The following is a 25,735-nucleotide window of genomic DNA, read 5'->3' on the forward strand; positions in this document are numbered from 1 at the left end:
AGTTTTTCGAAGCCCTTTTAAGCATTTAAAATTTCGCAGAGTTTGCAGCGCCGATAACTTGGCAGACTATCGATTTTCGGGAAAAGCAAATATATCGCCAGCTCTGATTTGTTTATGCTAAAAAAAACCACGCAAGTTCCAAACGTTTGGATTATTGCAGTTGGCTGCTGTGTCTCTGACGTCGACGTTTCCATGCTTAATTAACCGGAAAATGTTGCGAATACGTCGGCGCTTCGCTTTGGTAATTTGCTCCGGTTGCCTGCTGGTTTTCCTCAGCCTGTACATAATCCTCAACTTTGCGGCGCCGGCAGCCACCCAAATAAAGGTAAATAAATGCTATTAAATCAATTCGAAAGTATATTAAATTCTTTATTTTAGCAGCCCAACTATGAGAACATAGAGAACAAGCTGCAGGAGCTGGAAAATGGTTTGCAGGAGCATGGGGAGGAGATGCGGAATCTTAGGGCGCGTCTGGCCAAAACGTCCAACCGTGACGATCCAATAAGACCTCCACACAAAGTGGCCCGATCGCCGAGGCCAGGACACTGCCAAGATGTGGTCCAGGACGTGCCCAATGTGGACGTACAGATGCTGGAGCTATACGATCGCATGTCCTTTAAGGACATCGATGGAGGTGTGTGGAAACAGGGCTGGAACATTAAGTACGATCCATTGAAGTACAACGCCCATCACAAGCTGAAAGTCTTCGTGGTGCCGCACTCGCACAACGATCCTGGATGGATTCAGACGTTCGAGGACTACTATCAACACGACACCAAGCACATCCTATCCAATGCTCTCAGGCATCTGCATGAAAATCCTGAGATGAAGTTCATCTGGGCGGAGATCTCCTACTTTTCTCGGTTTTATCACGGTTTGGGCGAGAACAAAAAACTGCAAATGAAGTCGTAAGCATGCATCCTATATAATAATAATACAATTATGAAACCCGGTAGTTTACCAACAAAACAAAGTGCAAAGCCTTTTCGCTATTGTATGGTTTAAACTTTACACAGTTGTTTTGTGCAGCAATTACTACGTTATTGCGCTGAAACTGTTTAGATAAACAAAATGCATTGTCACGAGCTGCTTGTTTTACGAAACAGCGGTGTATTTATCTACTTAATATTTATAGCCCAAAGTAGTAATAGGAAGTAATAAGCCTGACAGCATCAAGGTGTACGAATATTCAGTTTTTATCCTAAAATAATAAAATAATTTATTTGCAGCATTGTGAAGAATGGACAGTTGGAATTTGTGACTGGAGGATGGGTAATGCCCGACGAGGCCAACTCCCACTGGAGAAACGTACTGCTGCAGCTGACAGAAGGCCAAACCTGGCTGAAGCAATTCATGAATGTTACACCCACTGCCTCCTGGGCCATCGATCCCTTTGGACACAGCCCCACTATGCCGTACATTCTGCAAAAGAGTGGCTTTAAGAATTTGCTTATACAGAGGACGCACTATTCGGTGAAGAAGGAACTGGCCCAACAGCGCCAGCTTGAGTTCCTTTGGCGCCAGATCTGGGACAACAAAGGGGACACAGCTCTTTTCACCCACATGATGCCCTTCTACTCGTACGATATTCCTCACACCTGTGGTCCAGATCCCAAGGTGTGCTGCCAGTTCGATTTTAAGCGAATGGGTGCCTTCGGTTTGAGCTGTCCGTGGAAGGCGCCACCGCGTGCAATCACTGATCAAAATGTGGCAGCTCGCTCAGATCTGCTGGTTGATCAGTGGAAGAAAAAGGCTGAGCTGTATCGCACGAACGTACTGCTGATACCATTGGGCGACGACTTCCGCTTCAAGCAGAACACCGAGTGGGATGTGCAGCGCGTGAACTACGAAAGGCTTTTCGACCACATCAACAGCCAGGCGCACTTCAATGTCCAGGCACAGTTTGGCACACTGCAGGAATACTTTGACGCAGTGCACCAGGCGGAGAGGGCAGGCCAAGCCGAGTTTCCCACGCTAAGCGGTGACTTTTTCACGTATGCCGATCGATCGGATAACTATTGGAGTGGCTACTACACATCTCGCCCCTATCACAAGCGCATGGACCGCGTCCTGATGCACTATGTACGTGCAGCAGAAATGCTCTCGGCTTGGCACTCCTGGGACGGCATGGCCCGCATTGAGGAGCGCCTGGAGCAGGCCCGCAGGGAATTGTCATTGTTCCAGCACCACGACGGTATAACAGGCACTGCCAAGACGCACGTGGTCGTCGACTACGAGCAGCGCATGCAGGAAGCTTTGAAAGCCTGTCAAATCGTTATGCAACAGTCGGTGTACCGTCTGCTGACAAAGCCCTCCATCTACAGTCCGGACTTCAGTTTCTCGTACTTTACGCTGGACGACTCCCGATGGCCAGGATCTGGTGTGGAGGACAGTCGAACCACCATAATATTGGGCGAGGATATACTGCCCTCCAAGCATGTGGTGATGCACAACACCCTGCCCCACTGGCGGGAGCAGCTGGTGGACTTTTACGTATCCAGTCCGTTTGTAAGTGTTACCGACTTGACGAACAATCCGGTGGAGGCACAGGTGTCCCCCGTGTGGAGCTGGCATCATGACACACTCACGAAGACTATCCACCCACAAGGCTCCACCACCAAGTACCGCATCATCTTCAAGGCTCGAGTGCCGCCCATGGGTCTGGCCACCTACGTTTTAACCATTTCCGATTCCAAGCCAGAGTGAGTAGTAGCTACCTATTTCCTCAAATCCTAACAATCCTTTTTTAAAACTAACCACTTTTTAAAACTATTTGACTCGTATGTCTTTTTATTACACGTTTCGCTTGAACCTTTTTTTAAATCATTCCGTCATTTATTGACCGATTATAAATTGATAACTATGTATGGTTATGTACTCTTTAAGTGTGCTTCAGTGTTATAGCTAATGACTGATGCCTTCACTGTCTTTAAGATTTTATTTAGTTTTTTTTTGTCAATAAGCATTTCAATGTTATTTACAGACACACCTCGTACGCATCGAATCTGTTGCTCCGTAAAAACCCGACTTCCGTACCATTGGGTCTATACCCGGAAGATGTGAAGTTTGGCGATCCTCGAGAGATCTCATTGCGGGTTGGTAACGGACCCACTTTGGCATTTTCGGAGCAGGGCCTCCTTAAGTCCATCCAGCTCACCCAGGATAGCCCGCACGTGCCTGTGCACTTCAAGTTCCTCAAGTATGGCGTTCGATCGCATGGCGACAGATCCGGTGCCTATCTGTTCCTGCCTAATGGACCAGCTTTGCCAGTCGAGCTTGGTCAACCGGTGGTCCTGGTGACCCAGGGCAAATTAGAGTCGTCCGTAAGCGTGGGACTTCCAAGTGTGGTGCACCAGACGATAATGCGCGGTGGAGCACCTGAGATACGCAATCTGGTGGACATTGGTTCACTGGACAACACGGAGATCGTGATGCGCTTGGAGACTCATATCGACAGTGGCGACATCTTCTACACGGATCTCAATGGACTGCAATTCATCAAGAGGCGGCGTTTGGACAAACTACCTTTGCAGGCCAACTATTATCCCATACCCTCTGGCATGTTCATCGAGGACGCCAATATGCGACTCACCCTCCTTACGGGTCAACCGCTGGGTGGATCTTCCCTGGCTTCGGGTGAGCTGGAGATTATGCAGGATCGACGTCTGGCCAATGACGATGAACGCGGCCTAGGACAGGGTGTTTTGGACAACAAGCCGGTGCTGCATATTTATCGCCTGGTGCTTGAAAAGATTAACAACTGTGTCCGACCGTCAGAGCTTCATCCTGCCGGTTATTTGACCAGTGCCGCTCACAAGGCTTCACAGTCTCTGCTGGACCCGCTGGACAAGTTTATATTCGCTGAAAATGAGTGGATCGGGGCACAGGGACAGTTTGGCGGTGATCATTCTTCGGCTCGTGAGGATCTGGATGTGTCGGTGATGCGACGCTTAACCAAGAGCTCCGCCAAAACCCAGCGAGTAGGCTACGTTCTACACCGCACCAATCTGATGCAATGCGGCAATACAGAGGAGCACGCACAAAAGGTGAGCTTCTTTGAGTAATGGTAGTTTTCTAAATTAATATCATAGCAAGTAGTAGTACATAGCATTTTATAAAGAATTAACGATATTGGTTGACTTATTTTTCGTCTTTATCAATTTCCCAGCTGGATGTGTGCCACCTACTGCCGAATGTGGCAAGATGCGAGCGCACGACGCTGACCTTCCTGCAGAATTTGGAGCACTTGGATGGCATGGTGGCACCGGAAGTGTGCCCAATGGAAACCGCCGCTTATGTGAGCAGTCACTCAAGCTGATCGCAACGTCTTCTCGGGAAGGATGAAAAAGAAACTGAAGCCAAGCGACCAACTCCCAAACTATGAATCTCGGACGCTAATCCACTGCAATACAGGCAATCTTCGTTTAATGTTTGACTCAAGCACCGACTGCACCGAAAGACGTAATGCGTAATCCATACTACGTATCATTTATTTATTCAAGCTTCCACACGAGGGTTTGGAAATTCAATCCAATGACGCAGCGGTGTATTTTTCGCACCCCCTATGTAACTACACGTTTTACTCTGTTTCCCCTAGGTTTTTACGTTTTTTGTGATATCCATCCAGTCCCACAGCAAGCAATACATGTCTGTATTCGATATCCCCAATGGGGCATTGCCTATATAACTAACGTTTAACTGTAAAGTAGGCTTAGTGATAATGACGCAACTGCAACTGAAATGATATTAATCTCGACGTTTGTTTTTTACAAATTGAATAAAATTGAGTCTCATTTAAAATCGACTTTTACGTGCTATTCTAATATAAAAACACAACGATTGTGTTTTTATTGCAAAGCGAAAATGATTTTAGTTATAATTTAGAGTTAGTTAGATCGGCTTTTAGTTAAGTTATGAAAACTAAAAGTGATTTTGTTTAACAGCAATATTAATTCGTTTAAACTATCTCAAGAAAGCAAAAAAATTTGGGGAATCCATTTTTTGTAATATGTTTTAAACTATTCAGAAGCTATAATTTTAATGATAGTAAACTGTTGATCATATGGAGCTAATGTGGACTGTTCATTATGAAACGGGCTTTTGAGGCGACAAATTAAAGCCATAATCATGAGTTATAGTTTTAGTGGTTGAAAAACAGAGTGCAATCTTATCAGCTCCAGTGCGGGGTACTGTTATTGCCAGAATGACCTACAGAGATAGAGATACTGAGAGCGAGGAGGCAATTGGAAAATGCACAATGGAAATGGAAATCCGGATTGAGCGTAAAGTGGTTGTTTTGGAGAGAAGCGCTGCGCCGTGTGCTCTCTTCAAAATCCGAAACGAGCAACGAAAGCAAAACCGAATCCGAATCGGAATCCGAATTTGTATTTGTATCTGTGAGATGCTCTCGCGCTCTCTCTCTCTCTCTCTTAACGACGACCATCGGAATTTTTCTATACAGAAACAGAAATCTCAGCCAGCTCGCTGTTTTCAAGTTTTGAATCCGCATTTCAGTTCAGTTGGATTCAGTCACAGAGTCAGAGCGTCAGATTCAGATCATCGTGGTCGCCAGTGAGTTTGTTTATATGTTTGTTGCTGCCTGTGTGTTTGCTTGTCAAGTTCTGCAACAAAAACAAGGCATCTAAACAAAAGTGGTTCAAAACAATTACGAGGAATATAATCCAACTAAATCGAATCTAATGAAAAAAAACACAGTGTCACTTAAATCACAGAGTAACTGCAGCTCTAGTTGTTGTTGTTGTTGTTTGAGGCGGACTGGAATTTAATTAAATTAAATCAAGTACGAATGTGTGCGTGCGTGTGTGTGTGTGTATGTGTCTAAGCTGCGTTCTTGAGTTGTTCTTGTTCTAAGTTCTTTTTTTCGTGGCGTGTATCTGTGTGCGCGTGTCGTGTGCTGGTGTGCGTGTGCTTTTTGTGAACTACGTTTTGTTTCAATGCCAAAAAAAAGTATCTATGCCGTGGCATGTGCTCTCTCTCCATCTCTCTCTTTCGCTCGCTCATGCTGGTTACATAAATACTGGTAGAAGAAGAGGAAGAGAAGGAGGAGCAGGCGGAGGCAACAGAAATTGAAATACAAATTCAATTAACACCTGAAAACGAAAAGCCAACTGGAACGCAAACGTCTGATTGGATAAGGAAAATAGAAAACGGACAAACATGTGTTTGAATTTCCAACCTATCTGCTTCTTACCATTCCTATGAAATGTTCAAAAGCAAAGCTCCTTGAAAGAGGAGGGAATAAAAGAATGTGGAAAAGAGCAGCAGAACCAGAACGAGAACACAAAAAAAAACGAAATTAACGACGTCACATAAAAGTGTGTCAAAGCAGCAGCTCACGCACACCAGCGTGCTGCCAATTTGTATCTGTGTGAAGCTTTAGCGCTCTCTCCCTCTCTCGCACCGCCCCTCTCATGCTCATTCGCTGATAAAACGCAACGCACACAGCGCGTATACATAATTTATATATTTATTTAAATGTTTTTCGTTTGCTCGCTTCGAACAACGAGTTTTTCTCGTTATTCTAAGACTGCCCCCTTTTATTTCTCGCTCCATCTAACAATTTGAGCTCTTTTCATACGAACATACGGACAGCATTGCTCAATTATTATGTCATAAAAACATTTTGAATGGCAAACGTGCGATAGAAGTTCAATTCGTTCAAGGCGAGATATAGTATTATTTTTCAAGCTTTGGGTTTTTGGCGCAGGAGGAAATTCAAAAGTTGTCGCTGCTGCTGCTGCTTTCTTGCGTGTGTTTGTGTGTAGGAACGTGCAGCAATTTTCCAACGTTTGCATGAAAAACCTAGTGCCCTAATAAGCAAAACGCGAGAGAGAGGAAAGCCCAGTGCGAAGAGAGCGCGAGAGCGTAGCAGAAGCTGAAGCAGTTTTCCCGCATTCGAATTTAAAAATCAATGTAGAAAATGCAAAGCGGACAAAGAAAACACGCACGCACACACACATGCACACAGAGATTCCCGAGTCCGAATGTTAGATAGAAATGTGATCGGACGGGCACGTGTACGTGTCACACAGATACAAAAGAGCGCCAGAGAGCGAGAGAGAGCGCAGCGAGAGAGTGGAAAAATGTTTAATTTTCAGCTGCTCGCAGCAAAAGCAAACGCAAACTTGTCGTTAGAATCAAAAAAAGCACGCTGAGACAAAGACGCGCACGAAAACTGAACGGAAAAACGGAAAAGGCAAAGGCGGATGAAGCAGCGCAAAAGGGGAAGCCAAAGCAGGCGCTAAATATTTTCAAAATATATATTTAAAAACTTTGCGCTTCGCTTCGGTAATATTTGTATGCAAATCTAATCAGAGTGTGCCTGTGTGTGTAATTGTTATAAATCAAAACGAGAGCAACAACAGCAACAACAATAGCAGCTTAGCCCGAAAAGTAAAAAACCACATTAAAGTAACAGAATTAATTCAGGATCCACTACAACAGCAAAAACCACTGTCGCGTCTCCAAATGAAACAATAATTGAATAATTGAATTACGCAAATAACTAAGAAAAAAATCAAAGGAAAAGCGAATAACGAGTAAAAAGTAAAAGTAAAAAAGTTTAAAACAAATTCGTAAAGCCGTGTACTGAGTAAGCCAGTCAGCGCTTAAAGTACCATATATAGTTGTTCTTATCTATACCCACACTCAATTAATTGCAGCTGAATGCACGACTCCTTGCAGAAAGGTGAATATATTTCAAACTAGTCATAAGATCTTGGATTAAGCTTAGTTTAGCATAAGGCAGGTACAAGTTGTGCTTCTCTGCTGTCAGAATTCTTAAATTCAGAAGTATCTAAATCAATGTATCCAGTTTCAATCTTTGAATCAAAGGGGAAATATGCCTAAATTTATTGGCTTTTTATTAAAGTTTTATTCCTTGTTGAATGATTCAAATTATCTCACTACTCAAATCTTTGGTTGACTCATTGAAATATGTAGCTACATAAGTAAATATTATTTATTTGGCTTATGATGTTGATGATCGACTGTGTTTAAACATTAAACTTTACCCCTTTTGCGCAATCGAATGAAATTGCTTTGGAGCATATTTACGCGGAATGCGAATGCCTTTATTCCTAATATTCCTACATGGGTATGAATATGTACTACTGATTGGCCGATCTCTCTCTGTTTTGTTCTTCCACATCTCTTCTTTCGCTCTCTCCATCTGCATCTGGCATGCTAATCAAAGTTGTAGCTCATCTCCTCCTTCCCCCTACCCACCCGCCCCCGCCCTTTACGTTTATCTGCTCATCAATTTGCTCGTTTCATAGCCGCCTAACCCGACACTTGATTCTAGTTTTTTTTTTCTCCCCAGCTGCTGTTAAATGCAAATAGGCATTAAATTGTCCGCTTGTCTGTCGTTTCGTTTCATTTGCATTCACACCGCCGACCTCTCTCACACCCCCTTACACCGACCAACCCCACCCCCTTTTCCACGCCCCCGTTGCGCAATTTGGTGGGGCAGCAGCTCGTATGTGGGTTAAACTGCTGCTACGGCTGCTGTTGCTGCACCACTGGCAAAACTACAGAAAACAGAAACGGAGAAAGGAGGTGGCGCAGGAGAAGGTGGAGGTGCACTGCACTGAGAGAAATAATAGTGGGTCCTGTTGAGCTTCTAAAGTAATATGTTCCATCAGCTGATCCAAGCTGAGTTCAGTCAAAAAGTGCAGTGTGCACGCAGCATGCTGGAAATGAGGTCACTCTAAAAAGCAGGTATAACGGTTGTTTAATCTTAAACTGTAAACCTTTAAAAATCGATTTAAATGAGTTTTTATTAATCGTAAATAGTTATTGATCTCCAAATATGAGATCCTCTTTTTCTCGGTGCAAAGTGTGCAGGGGACACAAAATAACTGGGAAAAATTAAGCCAAAACGAAACGAGAAAAGGTTTATGTAAACAAGCACACACACACTTACCAACACTCACACACACAGTCGCAGAGGGCCGTGTGTTCATGCAAAAGGCACGAAACTGCTGTTAACCTATTTGCCGTAATGGTTACGGCGGTGATTTCGACCCGGAGACTCTCTCGGCTCGGCTAATAAGCCGAGAGTCCGAGCCCCGTTTTGGAGTCGATTAGGGGCCCCCTTCCAATCCCCTTCCTACCCCCCGAACTGAAACTAAAACTGAAGTGCAAAACTGCAAACTCGGCGGTAAACTAAAGTGCGAGCACTGTTCTGGGAAATTTTCTAAGCCTCCGGAATTGCGTTCGTAATAAATGGTTGAATGAATAAGTTGAATGAATGAATCACTTGAGGATCAGAGCACCGCGACGCAGTAATTTCTAGGGGTTGAATTTGTGGTCACCACAAGTTTTCCATATGGAAGCTGGCGTCCAATCAACTTCTTATATTTCGGGGTGTTCTATCTTAAGTTTCATTTAGCATTAACGGGGGTTCCCATTTGATGGTATTGTACACTCAATAGAAGCCACATTCTTATACAGTCTGCGTCATGCGACTAGTTCCGGCTTAACAGCGTCTTGGATTTTAAGTAGCTTACGAATTGACAATATGCTATTTATTTACGTTCTTTTTTTATATTTCATTTTATCCCCATTGACGTAGAATAATGATAGCCAGTCATTTTAATGAAGAAGAAACGCAATTCTTGCGTTAATTACTTTTTATTAATTGAAGCTTAAGGCATTTTAATGACACTTTTTATAGCCAAATCTGAATACTCTTTTCTGCGCCACCGAGAGCCTCGTTAGGTTTCCAATTATTCCTGTTATTAATAAAGCTAATGGGGTCTGACCTGTTGTTTGGCTTTCGATAATCTCTAATCCACCTGGAAAGATCCCCCTCCCCCCTCGCCCCTCCATCCCAACGACCTTGCCGTGCCATGTCCATAAATATTCAACGAATTTTTAATTGCAAGCAATGCCCGTGGATATCGCTTCGCAGACTATCGACTAGGCGGTAATTGCCGCCTCAATTAATTGGCTGCATCAATTGAAAGCCATTGGAGGTGAGCCCGCAGTATAAAAATGAAACAACAAACGGCAAACGGCGAACAGCAATTACAATTACCCATCCATCGACTTTGATGCCGTTCAAGTTCACAGCGCGTCATCGAATGAAAACAAAAAAGCTGCCATAACAAATTACTTGCATTTGTAATAATGGAAAATGTGCATGTACTTTTGCTCCGGCTTCTTTGCTCAATTGAATTTCTGTTAATGAAAACTCGCTGCCAAAGTGACGTAACAAACTTTCTGGCCAGCAGAATGAGCAAGGCAAACCAAAAACCAAAAACAAAAAAAGGCAGAAACAAGAATCAGCAATAAGTGAAAACAAAGGTGGGCTAAGCAATAACAATAAGCAATAATCTAGAAGAATTTGCTGCCAACCGAAATACATAATAGCCATAATCGGAATCGCCGAAAGAGAGGCAAATAGGGCAAAGAAAGAGACGGCGAGTGGCCCATACATATGTACATTGCTGCAGGTGAGGATAGCAGAGCGATGTGCATTCCTCAAGCGAAACCGTGTTGTCGTCGCCAGGGATGCGTAGTATCTAGGCGGCTTTGTACCAAGTTGTTATTTATTCACCTAGGCACTTTTGCTACCCTACTTTGCTTACTAGAAAACCTATAGGAAAGAGAACAGAACTTGTAGGCAAAGTTTTCAATTAAAACTTACAATTCTGAAGAATTCGCGTATCTTTTACGGTGGCTACACCAAGTTACTGACTCTGTCTTGGGTAATCAAACTGATATCCTTACCATATCTGATTCGGCTTCATGTTGCCGCTGCAGCTGTAGCTGCAACATATGTACAAATAGGTTTAAAGGGTGGAAAGGGCCGAATGAATTACAATTTCGCCTGCCAGCATCGATTCTGGCTAAATTGGGACGCTGTTTGTCGCCGTCTCTTACTCCGCTCTCTTTCTGCCACGCTGCAGCTATCTCTGTTTCGGCCATTCTTGCTGCCAAAAGAGCTTCTGCCATTTCTTCTGCCCTAGCTGCAAACTGAAAACCGAAAACCGAAAACCGTTGTTGGCCTGGCCAAGTGCAGCAGCAGCAGTTGTACAAAAACTGTCGCCTGGCTCGTCGACAACTGGGGCAATTTTTAATTAAAACGCCAGAAATAAAGCACAACGACAAATATTTGTTTCATTGTCAGCTAGGGTTGTCAAGTAATTTGATTTAATATTTTACTTTGACTTGTGCCATATTGAAAATGAAAAAGTAATCACAGATGCTGTCGTTGACTCGAGGCCAAGAAACCAGATCGTCTATATATAGATTTGTATGTTTCTTAAATTATTTTTGTCAACTTTCAAAGGGATGTGAAAAAACTTTGAGCTCATCAAATTGCTATAGGTACAGTAAGTTAAGTACACATGCAACCTCTATCTGTCAAATGCACAAGCAATCAGATTAATCAAGCTAAGTATCTTGTCCTAACATTTCTGCATTTGGGGCATTAATTATTCGAGGATTGTTTCGATTTTCCAATTTCACCGAAAGTGCTTTATTAGATGGCGAAACCATTGGCACGTTTATGGCCGCTATCCAGGCAACCCAGTGTAGCACCAGGTCAGAGCACTTGAGCATGCCTGAGGAGGACGAGGACCCGGGGGAGGAATTTTGAATTGGTTAAGGAGGGGAATCGAGCATGGAGAAGCCGCCCATCGACCTGCTCACTTGTTTACTTCGACTTGCCATAAGTTCTTTGTGTTTGAGTTAGGCTCTTGTGGCCGTTGTTTCTGTTGCTGTTGCTGCTTGCTGTCGTGTTGCCATTTGACTGCCTTCGCCTTTATTTATGGATAATTCATAGACGCACCTTGGCTGAGGCACCTGCAAACACGAATTCGATTTGATTGGAATCGCTGGTGGTGGTGGTGGTGTTGGTGTTGGTGCTGCTACTTCGGCTAATGGCCCCCTTTTTGTCCCCCAAACCCCCAAACCGTATTGACGATCGACCTAGCGACATAGTTTCGCAGTTTGGCTTCGCTGCCCCCAAGTAATTTACATATAGACCCACACACAAACACAGATACACTTGCACACTAGCTGCATGTCTGTCGTACACATTGGTGGTGGTGGCTGTTGTTGTAGTTGTTGTTGCTGCTGTCTCTTGGCCTAATTGTGAGCTTTTGATTTTGTTTTCATGGGAAGCCCCGGCATTCGCCGTACCGTTCATGTCTCTCTGCGGATTTCGCTTGGCTCAGCATTGGGGCTCTTGCCCGTTGCATATTTTCCCCACCTTGGATGAATTGGATGTGTGTGTGCTCGTCTTTTTCTTATTTTTTTTTTGCTCTCCAACATACATATGCAATGAATGTATGTATGTACGCCCTCATAGGGCCCATAGCCATCCATAGTTTGTTGTATTTATATTTGGCCATATTACGTTGCCTAACCTTCACCCATTTATGCCACGAAAATATCACACAGAAAACACGAGAGGAAAAAATGAAAGAAGCCATGGGGAAAAGCGCAGCATTTTTGGAGTATACTATACTATACTCGTATGGCCATGCCATTCGCACACTGGGTGCACAGACGACTGTATATTTATATGCATTTTTCATAAATATAAAGGTGAAGAACTGAATAAATTTATATTTTTAGCCCGGCGAAGACTGCTGCATTTAATGGTAGCAGCGCTGGGCCCGGAACACGCTGCGTATACGCAACGTGGTGGCGACTCCATTATGCAACGCACATAATCAGCGCTAATGTGAAATTCTAATTTCATTTGGTGTACTCATTAATAATTATAATTACGCTGGCTGCCAGCCGCCGCAGAAACCAACAAGCGGCTAAAAAAAACATACAACAAAAAAACCACCAGCTGTGCTTCCTCCAGCTTTAACTCCTTCCTGATTTTCTGTTGACTCGACACAAATAGGCGTTCTCGTCTGATATTTATAACAAACACAAGCCGCACACATCATGAACTCGTACATATCATATATGGGCTAAACAAAAGAGGGAACTCTGAGCCGAGTCAACGAAATCTAAAGCCAAAATCCAAAGCAGCTTACTTCACTCGGCTAAAAGCATGCGAGCACTCAAGTGTTCGAAGATTAAATACCCTTGAAGTTCTCAGAGAGAACGAGGACGAGTATAGGGATCAATTAATAGCTTCATATAATCATAATCGCTCCTGATTAACTAGTAATATCATAGAATTTGTATTTATTATTTAAGAACAGGAACCTTTATTTAAATCATTACTGCATTTGTTTTTTTTTCCGTGCAGCATGAGTGGCAAGCTCAGTGACATCCTGAAGCTACCCTTAAAAAATGTGGCTCGTAAAAACCCAGCAAATATGGGTTGCCTTGATGGTTGCTCTGGGGTATGAGATGTGGGCTTTTGGGGCTGGGGGGTCTGGTTCGCAATGAGCATAAATTATGCGCACAAAGGCAAGACGCTGCAGGAGGAAGGGGCTTTCTGGCGAGTGTTTTCCAGGCGCCAACGACATTCACGGCAAACACTCGTTCCAGTACTACGGCACTCGGTTACTTTGCCATCTCGCACAGACAACTGAGGTCCTGCTGATGTTTGTTGGCCAACAATGGAAAACCCTTTTTTTCCTGGATATACATACCACCTCCGATGGTCCCCTGTCCGTTGGTCCCTTTTTCGATCCGCATCCTGGGGGTCAGTGGGCGGCCTTTTCGTATCGCGTGCCTCGTTATTGATTTTCGCTTTCATTTTTCATGTGGCATGCGACGGGCAACAGGAAGAACAAGCAGCGCAAGAACCAATAATTGTACGCTTACATATTACATATGCGGCAAGGCAAAAGTTTTCCCCCCTTTTATATTTGACGAGTGGGATAAACGCACCGAAAACTACTGGACAGGGGCAAACATAGAGGGCGAAAGCTCATTTGACAGAAGACGACAGCCAAGTCGACTCATCCGAAAACGTGCCGCCAAAGTCAATGAGGTCGCACCTCGCCCACTTCCTCCCACTTCCGCCCACTCCGACGACCTGCTGCCCCTCATCCGCCTGTGTTTTTTCTTGCTGGCCCAGAGGCATTCAGCTTTCAGTTCACATCAGCCTCTCATCCGCGGCGTCCTCATTCACATTTGCCAGTTGGTTAAATATGCGTCGTGTTTACCTTTTTGCCAGCAAATGTCCTTGCCGGCGGCTTTAAAGTCCCGTGCTGTGCTCTCATAATAAAGTCTGGCTACAAGGAGTTGTCCTCCTTCTCGAAACCCCCCTACCTTTCCCCTCATTACCTCTCCTTTTTATGGCTTATGACATTTGCGCTTTTGTTGTATTTGCATTCGTGTCGATGTTGCCTTCATTTCGCCTCCTTTGTCAACTTCCGCTAATGCTAAGCCCCACCATCCGAGTGCCACGCCCCCTACTTATCCTTACCGTTGAGAGCCTGGGCGTAACAAAAAAGCCCAGTGACTCCGGAGTCCGGAGACCGGAGTCCGGTATCCGGACAGTTATCAACTGGCAGGCTGACCCACACTCGCCAGTTATCCGCACTTAGCCTGCACCATTGTTCATTTGATTTTATTTTAGTTGCCCCATTTTTCGGTGCTTTCCGGGTGGCTGTTCTCCTGCCCCGATTCCTCTACATATATATATGTATATATGCTTGCACACCAGTATACCTTTGCCCTGGCCCACTGTGTGCTGTTGTCAACCCATTTGGGCTGCCTGCAATTATGAATTTGGGGCAATTGTTCGGTGTGCGCTCGAATGGCTCCACGGCGGCTTTGATTTGAGCAAAGAGTTGCCCGGCATGATTAGGGGATTTATTTCTACAGGACTTGTCCATTGTGCATAGATTTTACGGAATAGATATGCCATACCATGTATAAGGCAAGTAAGACAAGTGAACAATCAACCGAATTGAGTGACATATCGTTTTATCTGATGACACCATTGCTGATCGATGAACGATGAGCACATATCACTTGGATTGCATCCCTATGACAAGTGACACTGGGTACACTCATTACGGCTATAAAACCACGCTAAGCTGGCAACTTTGAGCTTGGCATTTTGAAATCCAGAATTTAGTCACGATTCAAACAGGTTCGGTTTTCGAATGAGTCACCATTTGGGATCTCAACTTGTCGTAGGGGATCGCACACCCCCTTTTATTCTCCGTTCTCGAGGCCATTACTCAACTACTTTGTGGGTACATCAATTTTTCAACATTTTCCTCGGCGTGGAAAAGTGTTTTCCAAACCAGTTGCCGTACTTGAAGACGCGCTGACAAGTCAAACAAATGAAACATTTTCGGATTAGCAATGTCAATGTTGCTTCGGAAATGTCGGAATAAATTGCCATTAGCCTTTGTCATCAAAAATTGAGAACTGAGTGGTGTCCCTTCGCATTTTCCCTGTGTGCAGGCAGGCAAAGATTTATCGCACTTGATATTTGTCAAAACGCAGATACAGATACGGAGATACACAAGCACACACTCGCCGATAGATACAAAACTGCTGTCAGCGGATTTGTGCTGAGCCTATGAAAAGACGATAAATTAGCCTGAAATGAGCAAACAAAGACGATAGGCCAACAAATGAGCGGGGGGAATTTTCGGGCCTCAAAAGAGGTTCCAACCGGCACTTGTGGCTTAGTTGCACACACTCTTAAAAAATGATTTCAATTCTGGAACCATGATCCATTATTACGTAAATATAAAACTTGCTTTAAAGTTCGTGCTTTTGAAATTATAATTTCAGATTTAGTTTTGGAGATTATATATTGAAATGTTTTAAAATATATTTTCATACTTCCTCATCGTGTTATTGCTCGAGTACTTTATCAGCTAGTGAGTTCATTTCTTGATAAGTGCACTTAGGACCCGAAAATGGGCAAAACTTAAAGTTTTATCAGCGTCGAGGCGTCTGAGGCACGGCCGAGTCAACAAAAACAAAACAATTAAGCGAATGGCGGTGGGAGTGGGAATACATGATAGAGAGAGAGAAAGATAGAGAGAGCGAGCGAGGGGGACAGAGCAAAGTGCAGCACATAACGCAAACTATTTACTGATAAGAGTATAAATACACACACACACACCCGCACACACACATGCAGGCGAGAGAGCTCTGAAAACGGCTGAGCAAACACTTGCAAACCCAGCGACGAGCACTCGACAGCTTGTAGATAAAGTATCTGCCAGATACTCTCGCTCTCCCACACACATTCTCTTCTCTCCCGCTGCCGCTCTCGCTGGCAAGTGTTTGAATCTCGTAGATACTTTGGCCTGCCTGCCTCGAAACCCATTTCGTTTTTAATTGTTTTCAGTTTTTGAATTTAGTTGTATTTGATTTTCACGTACTCGCGCACTGTCGTCGCAGAAGTGTGCGTTATTTTAGAAGTTTTAATTTGGAATCGTACAAGTCTCAAGTGAGTGTCGTGTTGTTAAGTGCTGGGAATCATCGCCCCTGACAGTTTGTTATTTGAGAGCCCCACAAAGTGGTTTTCCCCCACCCAAGCCCCAAACTCCTCCCCAAAAAAAATTGTTTCGTGCTTTAATTTTACATATACGTTTATGAATGTATGTGCAACTGGCGCCCGAGCAGGGACCTTCTATGCAGATATGTGTACAATGTACATTAAAGAAGCGCTCAAGAACTGCTTATCGGGCAGCAGCACATGCAAACAACCCAGGCCTTTCAATTAGGCAACAAAACATAAATCTTGTGCTCTGACAATGAGATGCGGGTCGCGTGTCTCCCCTTTAAAAAGACTGAAAAAACCACCCAACTATAGTTCGAACTTACTTTCGAAACCTCTGATGTCATGCTTATTCCCTTCCATATTTCGTCTGCTCACATTCTCATTCGGCTGCAAACAAGTAGCTCACGAAAAGTCATAATACCGTCATAATTCCAGGGGCGTTGTGTCGCCGAGTCACCATCTTCCCCCCTTTGATTGATTCAGTTTGTGGCAAACCCCATCGCTTGGGTTTCCCATCTACATACACGTCTCCGGTCCGTTCTCCTTATCGTCAAACCGAAAAGTAACGAAAATAAACCTTATCGCCGTCGTCTCCGCTCGAGTGATAACTGTGAGTCGGACAGGGAGATAAGTTGGCCTGGCCCTATGTAGTACGTAGGCATACGACTACGAGTGGCTGAGTAAATGGAATATTTTTTTCATTTGCCCTGCGTTCTTTTTTTTCCGTTTTTCCCGTTTCACATAGGAACTTTGATGATAAACCGAGAAATCGGTTCTTGCTGGCTTCCTCTAGATGTCCACTGAACTCGATGGATACTGCAAAAGGGTGAATGATTCGTAGCGCACATATGCCACATGGCATACGAGTATATTGAAAGCTGCTCCAATATGTTGTATGCCACATACATGTAGACTAGAATTCAACTTGTGCCTAGAAGTTAGATAACACATTTCATGCACACAAGTATATGCAACCTGTTTCAAGGCACACCTCCCCCCCATTTCGTACGCCCACTTTCGCCATTCAAGCGACTTGAAATGAATATTGTGCCGTCGGCGGAATATCCTTGGGCTGATTGGAGAGTGAATTTCATGCTGCAGCTGTTTCCAATTCATCACCATTAACACATTTTCGGCTTGAGTGCATCAATGACTTTTTCTTGTTGTCGCCGCTCGCGGCTTTCATTCTAATCATCATCGTCACAGCGAAAAAATGAACGATAGAAAAGTAGAAAAGTATATGGCTGCAAATTTCCCAATCCCATTTGGCCCGCTGCATTTTTCAAGGACACACAAAAACTGCAAAATGTCGAGCACTTTGCGTGCTTGCCTGGCATGTGGCAAGTGGCATGGGGCATGTGGCACGGGGCATGAGGCATCTCTGGGCACTTTCGGTGGCGGCTCACTTCTGGGAGGTTGGGGACTGGGGCGACCTGCAGCTGAAATTTGATTGCCAAGATGTGGCATTTATTATGCGACTTTTGTTTAGAATTCATACTGACGCCATTTTTCGAGACACTCGCCTCGAATGGGAATTCTTCTACGAACGTCAGCGAACACACAATAAATAGCCGATCGAAAAGCATTAAGTGAATTAATTGAAAAACTCAAATGCCAAGCCGAGGCGCAAAAGCAACTGGTTCTCTCGCATCAAGCGAAAACCCGTTTTTATAGCGCAGGCCACCGCATCTCCTGCTAAATCGATCGTAGTTTCTTGATTTTCGCATCTGTAGTCACACTAATTTCTTAAGTAAATGCAAATTTGTGCGACCTACCTGTTTTGTTCTCTGTACTGCGGCGACGACAGGTGCACGACAGCTACACTCAAAGAAAGAGTGGATACTTAAAGTTCTATGGGAAAAATGCTATGTAGAGAAGACATTACAGATATTGGTATTTAAACAATAAATCAAAGAAATACAGGAATACTTTTGTACTAAGTGTAAGGCTAAGGAATACAGGAATACTTTTGTAGTAAGTGAAAAAACAGATCGCTCATAAGCTTAAATTTTAGTTGCTGTGCAGCACATGGCACACAATTGCAAACGCGTATCTATCAGTACGCATTCTGCCGTGTATCTATATATCTGGGCGCATGCTTAGCATTGAACGTCGGTGGCTTTTGCCATCTCTTCGATTTATTGCTCATTTTGCTTTGTGGTCGCTGCTAAGCGGCCACGAACAACAACAAAAATAAGTAAAAAGAAAAAAAAACAGAAACAGAAACGTTTTCAATGGTCAAGGTCGTTTGCAGTCAAATCGAGTAGCCACCAACACACGACAAACGCACACTTGAGCCCCAGCACTACCAACAGAAATAAAATATAAAAATGTTTGTATAATTAAACGCCATTTTAAACAAATAAACGCGCGTTGTCAGTCGTTGCTGCAGATATTTTTTGTTGCTGTTTCTGTTGGCCGCGCTTCGGTTTTTTGTGTCGTCGCATTTTTAATTAGCAATGAAATCATAATAAAATAAAACATCTCATGCATAATTGAGTTGCAAGTTGGGGCTTCATTGCCATGCTTATGAAAAAATAAAACCAAACTGGCTCAGGTATTCATAAGTAACTGAAACTGTTTTGTGGGCACGGACTTGTTTAGATGGCTCTTGGGTGGAACTAATTTAAATTAACAATTCATAATCGCAATAGACGGAGTTATTAATAGCATCGTGTCATGATTTCTCAATTTATTAAATTGGTCAGCAAAACGGTCAATCAGTATAATCAGTATTAAAGTATCGAATAAAATAGCTGTAGCTGTAAGATCCTAATTATAAGGTGTACATTTAGGTACCGAGTGTTCGCAGCCCTTCTAACCCCATTCCCACACACGGGATCCTTTCTTATAGGGGGCCCGCTTTCAAAACTTTCTGTGGATTCCTGTAATTCATCCTGTCGTCTGCTTTCCATCATGCCACATGTTCCACGCTCACAAGCTTGCTTCAAACAGATCTATCCCTATCCCTCATCTGCCTGCCCCCAAAAAGTTTTGATATGTGAATGCCTAACACAATCCACGCTTTAGAAAGAACCGCCCCCGGTCCATCCCGAAAATCCCGCCCCCTTTTTTCCCATTCTTGCAAGACGCCTTGCTCGTTTTTGTAAATAGCTTATTTTGAAGACGAAAGATCCAGACAAATCAAATCAATCCAACTTAAATGTTTGTGCCTATCTAAATGTTGCTCACCTATGTGTGTTTTACTACTTGCGAACTGCATTGCCACTCTGACAACTGTATCTATATTTACAAGTTTTATGCGAAGAACATACCTATATATTGCCTAAATGTTTACTGTATGTATATTTATTATTGCTGCATAATTCACTCATAAATATTTTTTTCTTTTTCTTTTTTCATATAAACGTTCAAAAAAAAAAAACAAAACTCGCACATTCCACCACAAAACCACCAAACAAAAAATTACAAAACAAAAAAAAAATCAAACTATGAATGAAATTAAAACTGAAACATAGAAGGATCGTAAATAGAGTCTATCAATATATGTGCATATGCATATATAGCGACGTTCACGAACTGTATCTGTCACTGTCACTGAGAGCGATCGATAGCTGTACCTCCATGTGTGTGCATGAGTGGCAGCATCAGTAGCGCACCCAAGGACCAAGGACCTCATCCACATAGCCCATCAATCTCTCAGATGCCAGTGGCGGAATCCCCCCGATAAAGGCATCGCATCGCATCGAATCGAATCGCATCGAATCGAACTGCATCGCATCCATTGGACAAGGACGAGGACGAGAACGCGGACTAGGACTAAAGGACAGTGACTGACGCATCCTGCGCTCGTTTGATCGTTCGTTCGCTCGCTCGCTCGCTCTATCGCTCTTTCGCTCGCACGCACCAAAAAAACCAAACAGAAATACCAGAAACAATACCAAGCAAGCCAGAAACCAAATAATACCAAGCTAAACAGACGCCTCATTACCAAACATCGAACGTTTCGTTGTCGTTTAACCAAAAAAAAAACTAAAAAACCAGAAGCAAATCAATCCAATCCAATTCAATCAAATCCAAGCCAAGCCAATCCAATCCAAAATCCAAACAATTCAATTCAAACCGTATCCACGAGACATAGAAACTGAACAGTAAACAGTAATCAGTAAGCAGTAAGATCAACAGTAACAGAAAACCCAAAGCAAAAAGCTAAAGCAATCATCAGTCAAAGTCGATAACCAAAACCAGCAACATTCAGTTAAAAATGGCCGAAGACGCTACCATGGAGACATGTCCAAGTCCTGAAATCGGCGACTCACGCAAAAGGCCACTCGATTCCGATCCGGAAAATGAACAAACTAAACGCTCACATTTCAGTTCCGGTAAGTTGACCAAAATCCAATCCAAATCCAAATCAAAATTCCAAATCAAAATTCCAAACCAAAATTCCAAACCAAAATTCAAATTCAAATCGAAATCGAATCAAAATTCATTTCGCCAGCAGAAGGAAGAAATCGAAATATATATCTCAAATCGCTCTTGCATATCCCCATTATCGTGCTCTCTCTCTATCTCTCTCTCTATCAATCTCAATTTCAATATCAATCTTAAGCTCCTTAACTCGACTCTCTGTCTATATATCCGTCTATATCTATATCTCGTTCGTTATCTATCTATTCACCGCTTTTTATCTCCGAAGCGTATAAATAACTCATTCGATTTGTTTGCCCAACTTTTCTGCCGATCGTGCCGTTTCCCTTCTGTGTTATGTGGTCATGTTGTTGTTGTTGTTATCGCAATATATCCCCCGATATACATACATACGTACCTACTTACATATATATGTGTATATACCTAGTATCTATGATTTGGTTGCTCTTTTTCTTTTTAGTCGTTTGTCGCTCGTGTTATTGTTGCTGTTGTCGTTTGTTGTTAAGTTTCAATTAATCAGCACGAGAAATTCATTTGCAGTTTGCCCCCAATACGTTCGATGTCAGTTTTGCAACCGAACGAACGAACAAACCAACGAACGAACGAACAGGCAGCAGACTTTGATTCGTAATTAAGCCAGATATGGCGTATACGCCCCGAGGGCCCCCTTCACATCCTAGAATGACAACTGGCATCTGTTATCTGGCATACCCAGTACCCATACCTAGTACCCAGTATCTAGTACCTAGTATCTGGCTGGCTGGCTGGCAGCAGAAACTTTGCGCAGGATTTGGCGCCGAGACATTGTGGGCCCAGTTTGACCCAATTTCGGGCATGACCTCCGCCGCCTGCAATCTCCTGCAGCTTCATCAATGGCCTGCAATTAGATACAAGTGCTTTCTGTGTGTCCGTGTACGTCCCTGAGCTCCAAACGAGTGGCATTTGAAAAGCTCCACCACCAGCACCACTCACCCAACGAACTGAACTGCAGTCGGGGCAGCTGAGGGGGTCACAAAAATTCATATGGAGATTAGCATTTGAAAGAAGAAGCTCCTAATCCGCGAGCTCCATTGCCAAACCCATACAACCCGGCTATCTGTCTCTCTGTCTCTCTGTCTGTCTGTCTATCTGCCTGTCAGTCAGTCGGTTTGACCACGAGCTATTAACTAGTTGCTTTGCATGATTTGTTCGGCTCGAAACCAGCTGGCGAGCTCCAAGGTGAGCAGCCACTACGCAATCGAAGTACCTGTCGTCATAGCCACGAAAATAGCAAATAGCAAAAGGTGTAAGTCTTAGAGTCGCACTGTCGCCCCCGCTGCCTTTGGTATTTAGACGGATAGCTGCGGTTAGAGCCAGAAAAACGTAAACGCGTTTTCGAGTTTCCTAATTGTTGGCACCCAGCGTGCTACATCGTTTGATCATTGACAATTGAATGTTGTGAAGGGAAGATTAGATTAGTCCTCAGTTTTCGTTCAGCAAAGCAGGCTCTCTCATATACGTAAAGTGTTAAAAACCCAAAAAAAATAAAAATATATATCTACGGAAAAGTTAAACAAAATTCATGTGTTGCCTTAATGTTGCATCCAAAATTTTAAGTATTACCTCGTGAAATTGGAATGCGGAAGTTCTGTTCGAGTAAGTTCAAGTTCGTTAGATAGGTAAATATCATATATTTCCATATACTCCATTCATTAAAGCTGACGTTGTTTGGAGACATCAATAGTTAATCGGTTAGTTCTGCTTAAGAATCTCTTGTTTGCTTATAAACAATGCCATTTTATCAGCTGTTTGTTTGGCCAGTTTCCATTCAAAGGCTGGCATTATAGATGAGCCCAGATAAATAGATATGTTACATGTGTGTACAGTTGGGCATTTGTAATTAATTAGCCTCCATTGAGGCTGCCTGTTTGCTGGACAGCGAACAGAGAACAGAGAACAGGTCCATATCATATGGTTTTGGGTATTTACCCACGTCGTCGTTTTATTAGTTCTCTGGCAATTTGTTTGCTTAGCTGCCTTGACAGTCATTTGTTTTTTGTTTGATATCTATTTAATGTTTTTCAGTTTTTTCTTGTTATTTATGACTGCCATGGCTGAAACTCTGTGTGGTTGGTGAGAGCAATGCAACATTTTTCAGATGCATAGAGAAAAATAAGCAGCTTAAATGGTTATATAAAAGGTATAAAGTTTTAAAGTTGTATCCAAAAAGTTTAATGAATACAAGCTACTGTTATCCAACAGTTCTTAAAAGCAAGGATTCGAAATTTTAAACTACTGGAATGCTAGAATGTGCAGGCTGATTATTTTCCGTGTAGCCCAGAGTAGAAATGCGTCAGTTGGCGGGGCTGCTGCAAAGGAAATGCAGCAAAATCGAGGAAAATCGGGGCGGTGGGTCGGTGGGTCAGCGTGGCGGATTGGACGCCTGGTGGTGGTGGTGCTGCTGCTTATGTCTGGTGTATGGCGTGGCTTATGTAATCAGTGCTGGCAGGGCAGCTGGAAAAGCGTGCGAATAGTTGGGGGTGTATGCTGTAGCGAACTCTAGTTCGCCGCGAAAGAGAGAGAGGCGAGAGCTGCTCTCGGCAAACGTTGACAGCATGGCAAGCGGTTGACCTACTTTGATGACAATGCGGGTGCGTACGTGTATCTGTATGTGTGTGTGTGTGTGTGTGTGTGCCTGTGGTCTCTGTGCTCCACCGCCATCGCTGCCTGCCTTCGCTCGGTGTTAGTTCGCCTAGGAAGCGTCCTGCGCAGTAGGACGACTCGAACTCCTCCAAACGCGGCGACCATTCAGCTGCACTGCAGCATTTGGCGCCATTGCAGCCGCCACAGCAGCCGCAGCAGCAGCCGTGGCAGCCGTAGCCGCAGCAGCAACGTCCTTGAGTGGTGGGTCCTGTAGAACTGGGTTGGTTGGCTAGATGCAGGCGCTGAGAATATGACAGTATGGCATGGTTAAATCTCAAGTGCGTTTACTGCCTGCGGGCTGTGTGTGCTCTCTTGCACTCTCACTGTTTTGGCCACAATCTGAACTGGTATCTCGGTGGCGTGTTTTTGGGTTACCTTATTCTTAGGTGCATGCCATTGTTGCGGCTCGAGTGGCCAGGCATTTGGTGTGACTGCACTTGTAGAGCATCTCGAGTGGCCTACTAATAACTCAAGGGGCCAGCCAGTTTGGCATTCTTTTTTCGGCCAGTGATTAGGACTAGCCCGGCTTCTGCCGATAATTGGGTCATCTGCAGTTCCTATATTACGCATACGCAGCGTGGGTCAGTCACAGTGGTGGCGCAACTTGAACTCACGAGTAATTACTTTTTATGACTTATCTCGTATTTGTCAAGCATTAAAGAGAGCGCTGTTAGAATGAATGTATAATGAAATACCATAATCTAAAAGATTGCAACTGACAATGTGGCATAGTATATCCCCCTTTGATCCCTCTTCTCCCAATGAATTTGATATGCCGCTAATCGAATTTGGCTACGATTTCATCGTTTCAAGTCGCATTTTTACGTAATCTCACTGGCTTTAAGCGCAACTTCCCGTTGTCATTTATGGATCGCTTGGCAAATCGTTTAGTTTAGCTTCCCCGTTGAATTCTCAACGTTTTGGAGGGTGAAAACGTGACACGTTCACTCTTTTCGCCGCTGGCTTATCACGTTGGCTCATTCCGTATCACATGTTGCCACAGCAGTTTCTATTTTCGACACACGCCTCCTCCCCTCAAGTTGTGTCTCCGCCCCTGAGTTTGTATCTCTCCCTGTCTCCCTCTCTCTTTGCCGCTCTTTGGCGTTGATAATGAACCGAGTGACATGGAGTGAAGTGAGGCAATCATCGGCGGGCCAGCATTAGATCATATATATACAGACCAACATCATCGTAATAATCATGATCATCATGGTCATCAACGCCACACTCTCTGCTCTGACTCATGAACCTCGCACTCTCTGCAGTTCAACTGGACAGACTCTCCGGGTCTCTCGTTCGCTCGCCCTCCGCCTCTAGATTCTCCAATTCTCCGGCTCTCTGGGCACAAAACTCTATGCTTGAGTCGCGGCTCCGTCTTCGCGTTCAAACGAACGGAATTCTTCAGTGCGGTTTGGTTGCTCGTTTCGTGCGCTCGCTCGATCGCTCGTTCGCTCGCTGTTGCTCGTTTTCCACATACGAATTGCCAGCTCGCCCGCGCAGCCATTTTGCCAGTGATTTTATTGGTTTGGCTCTTTTGGCCACCAGCATGTTATTCGCCAGAACCACCTCTTCCACGTCGATCAGTCCGCCCGCGATGATGATGCAGCAGCAGCAGCAACAACAACAGCAGCAGCAGCAGGATCCTCAACAGCTGGGACACCAATACCATCAGCAGGCAGCGTTTCAGCTACAGCAAAGCTTCTGTACGTTTCTCGGTTAAGTGTAACTCACTGTGCTCACCTGTTTTGTTGACCTTGGTAATTAGCGTGTGCATTGGTAATTATAGGGTTTATCTCATTCGGTATTTGCCAGGAGCTTTGCTAACTGTATGCGCCATCACCTGAGCGCTCCTCCTCGGCACACACACACACACAAACACACGTACACCGCGGCGTATGCGTAATATTTCGATATTAATGTTAGCCAACGTAAAACGTATCGCAAACGCGGCAATTAACGTCTTGTCAACTTGGTTTATCTAGCGTTTCAAGGTCGCCTCTTGGCTTGTTGTTCTCTCGTCTGAAGTCTTAGGCTTTTCCATCGAAATTAGCATTTGAAAATAGCTGAAAACCAAAAGCCAAAACCAAAGCCAAAGCGAAACCAAAGCGAAACCAAACCGAACCAAACCCACACAGAGCAATGTATTCAGTTCAATGCCAGTCATAATGATTATTCAAAAAAGCACTAAACAAACGACAAGTCGAGTTGAAGTTTGACCTCAACTCGAGCTGGGATCGG

The 25,735-nt window shown here is 44.0% G+C and overlaps 2 protein-coding genes across 15 annotated transcripts in view; both read left to right on the forward strand.

The window, feature by feature from the left end:
* Positions 1-106: 106 nt before the first annotated feature.
* LOC6536358 (alpha-mannosidase 2) lies at positions 107-4,804 on the forward strand. Of its 2 annotated transcripts, none has more exons than XM_002096904.3 (5): positions 107-325; positions 379-908; positions 1,230-2,702; positions 2,984-4,046; positions 4,169-4,804. In XM_002096904.3, the coding sequence occupies exons 1-5, from the start codon at positions 212-214 to the stop codon at positions 4,316-4,318; spliced, it is 3,330 nt and encodes a 1,109-aa protein (XP_002096940.2). In that variant the 5' UTR covers positions 107-211; the 3' UTR covers positions 4,319-4,804. The 2 variants fall into 2 exon arrangements, with proteins under 2 accessions (XP_002096940.2, XP_039232485.1); XM_039376551.1 differs by having other exon boundaries at positions 382-908.
* A 1,008-nt stretch (positions 4,805-5,812) lies between these two features.
* Positions 5,813-25,735, forward strand: part of LOC6536360 (RNA-binding protein Nova-1) — a 35,601-nt gene continuing 15,678 nt past the window's right edge. For 2 of the 13 annotated variants that reach the window (XM_015192210.3, XM_043207161.1), the window contains exons 1-2: positions 5,813-7,708; positions 19,903-20,766. Coding sequence is in view for 9 of the 13 variants with exons in the window: in XM_039376555.2 (XP_039232489.1) it covers positions 24,741-25,200 (460 nt within the window). In the remaining 4 variants the exon portion in view is untranslated. Of the gene's footprint in view, positions 7,709-16,285; positions 16,370-19,902; positions 20,767-22,270; positions 22,451-23,691; positions 25,201-25,735 lie in introns of those variants that run through there. The other 11 variants (XM_039376558.2, XM_039376557.2, XM_015192207.3 and 8 more) reach the window with 10 other exon arrangements.

The sequence above is a fragment of the Drosophila yakuba genome, chromosome 3R (assembly GCF_016746365.2).
Source record: "Drosophila yakuba strain Tai18E2 chromosome 3R, Prin_Dyak_Tai18E2_2.1, whole genome shotgun sequence".
In the NCBI taxonomy this organism is placed as follows: domain Eukaryota; kingdom Metazoa; phylum Arthropoda; class Insecta; order Diptera; family Drosophilidae; genus Drosophila; species Drosophila yakuba.

Bases quoted from the DNA above. Each gene is read 5' to 3' on its own strand.
- LOC6536358 (XM_002096904.3), top strand. From the start codon at position 212: ATGTTGCGAATACGTCGGCGCTTCGCTTTGGTAATTTGCTCCGGTTGC. The intron at 2,703-2,983 runs GTGAGTAGTAGC...TGTTATTTACAG, and splicing joins ATTTCCGATTCCAAGCCAGA to ACACACCTCGTACGCATCGA. The intron at 4,047-4,168 runs GTGAGCTTCTTT...TCAATTTCCCAG, and splicing joins CAGAGGAGCACGCACAAAAG to CTGGATGTGTGCCACCTACT.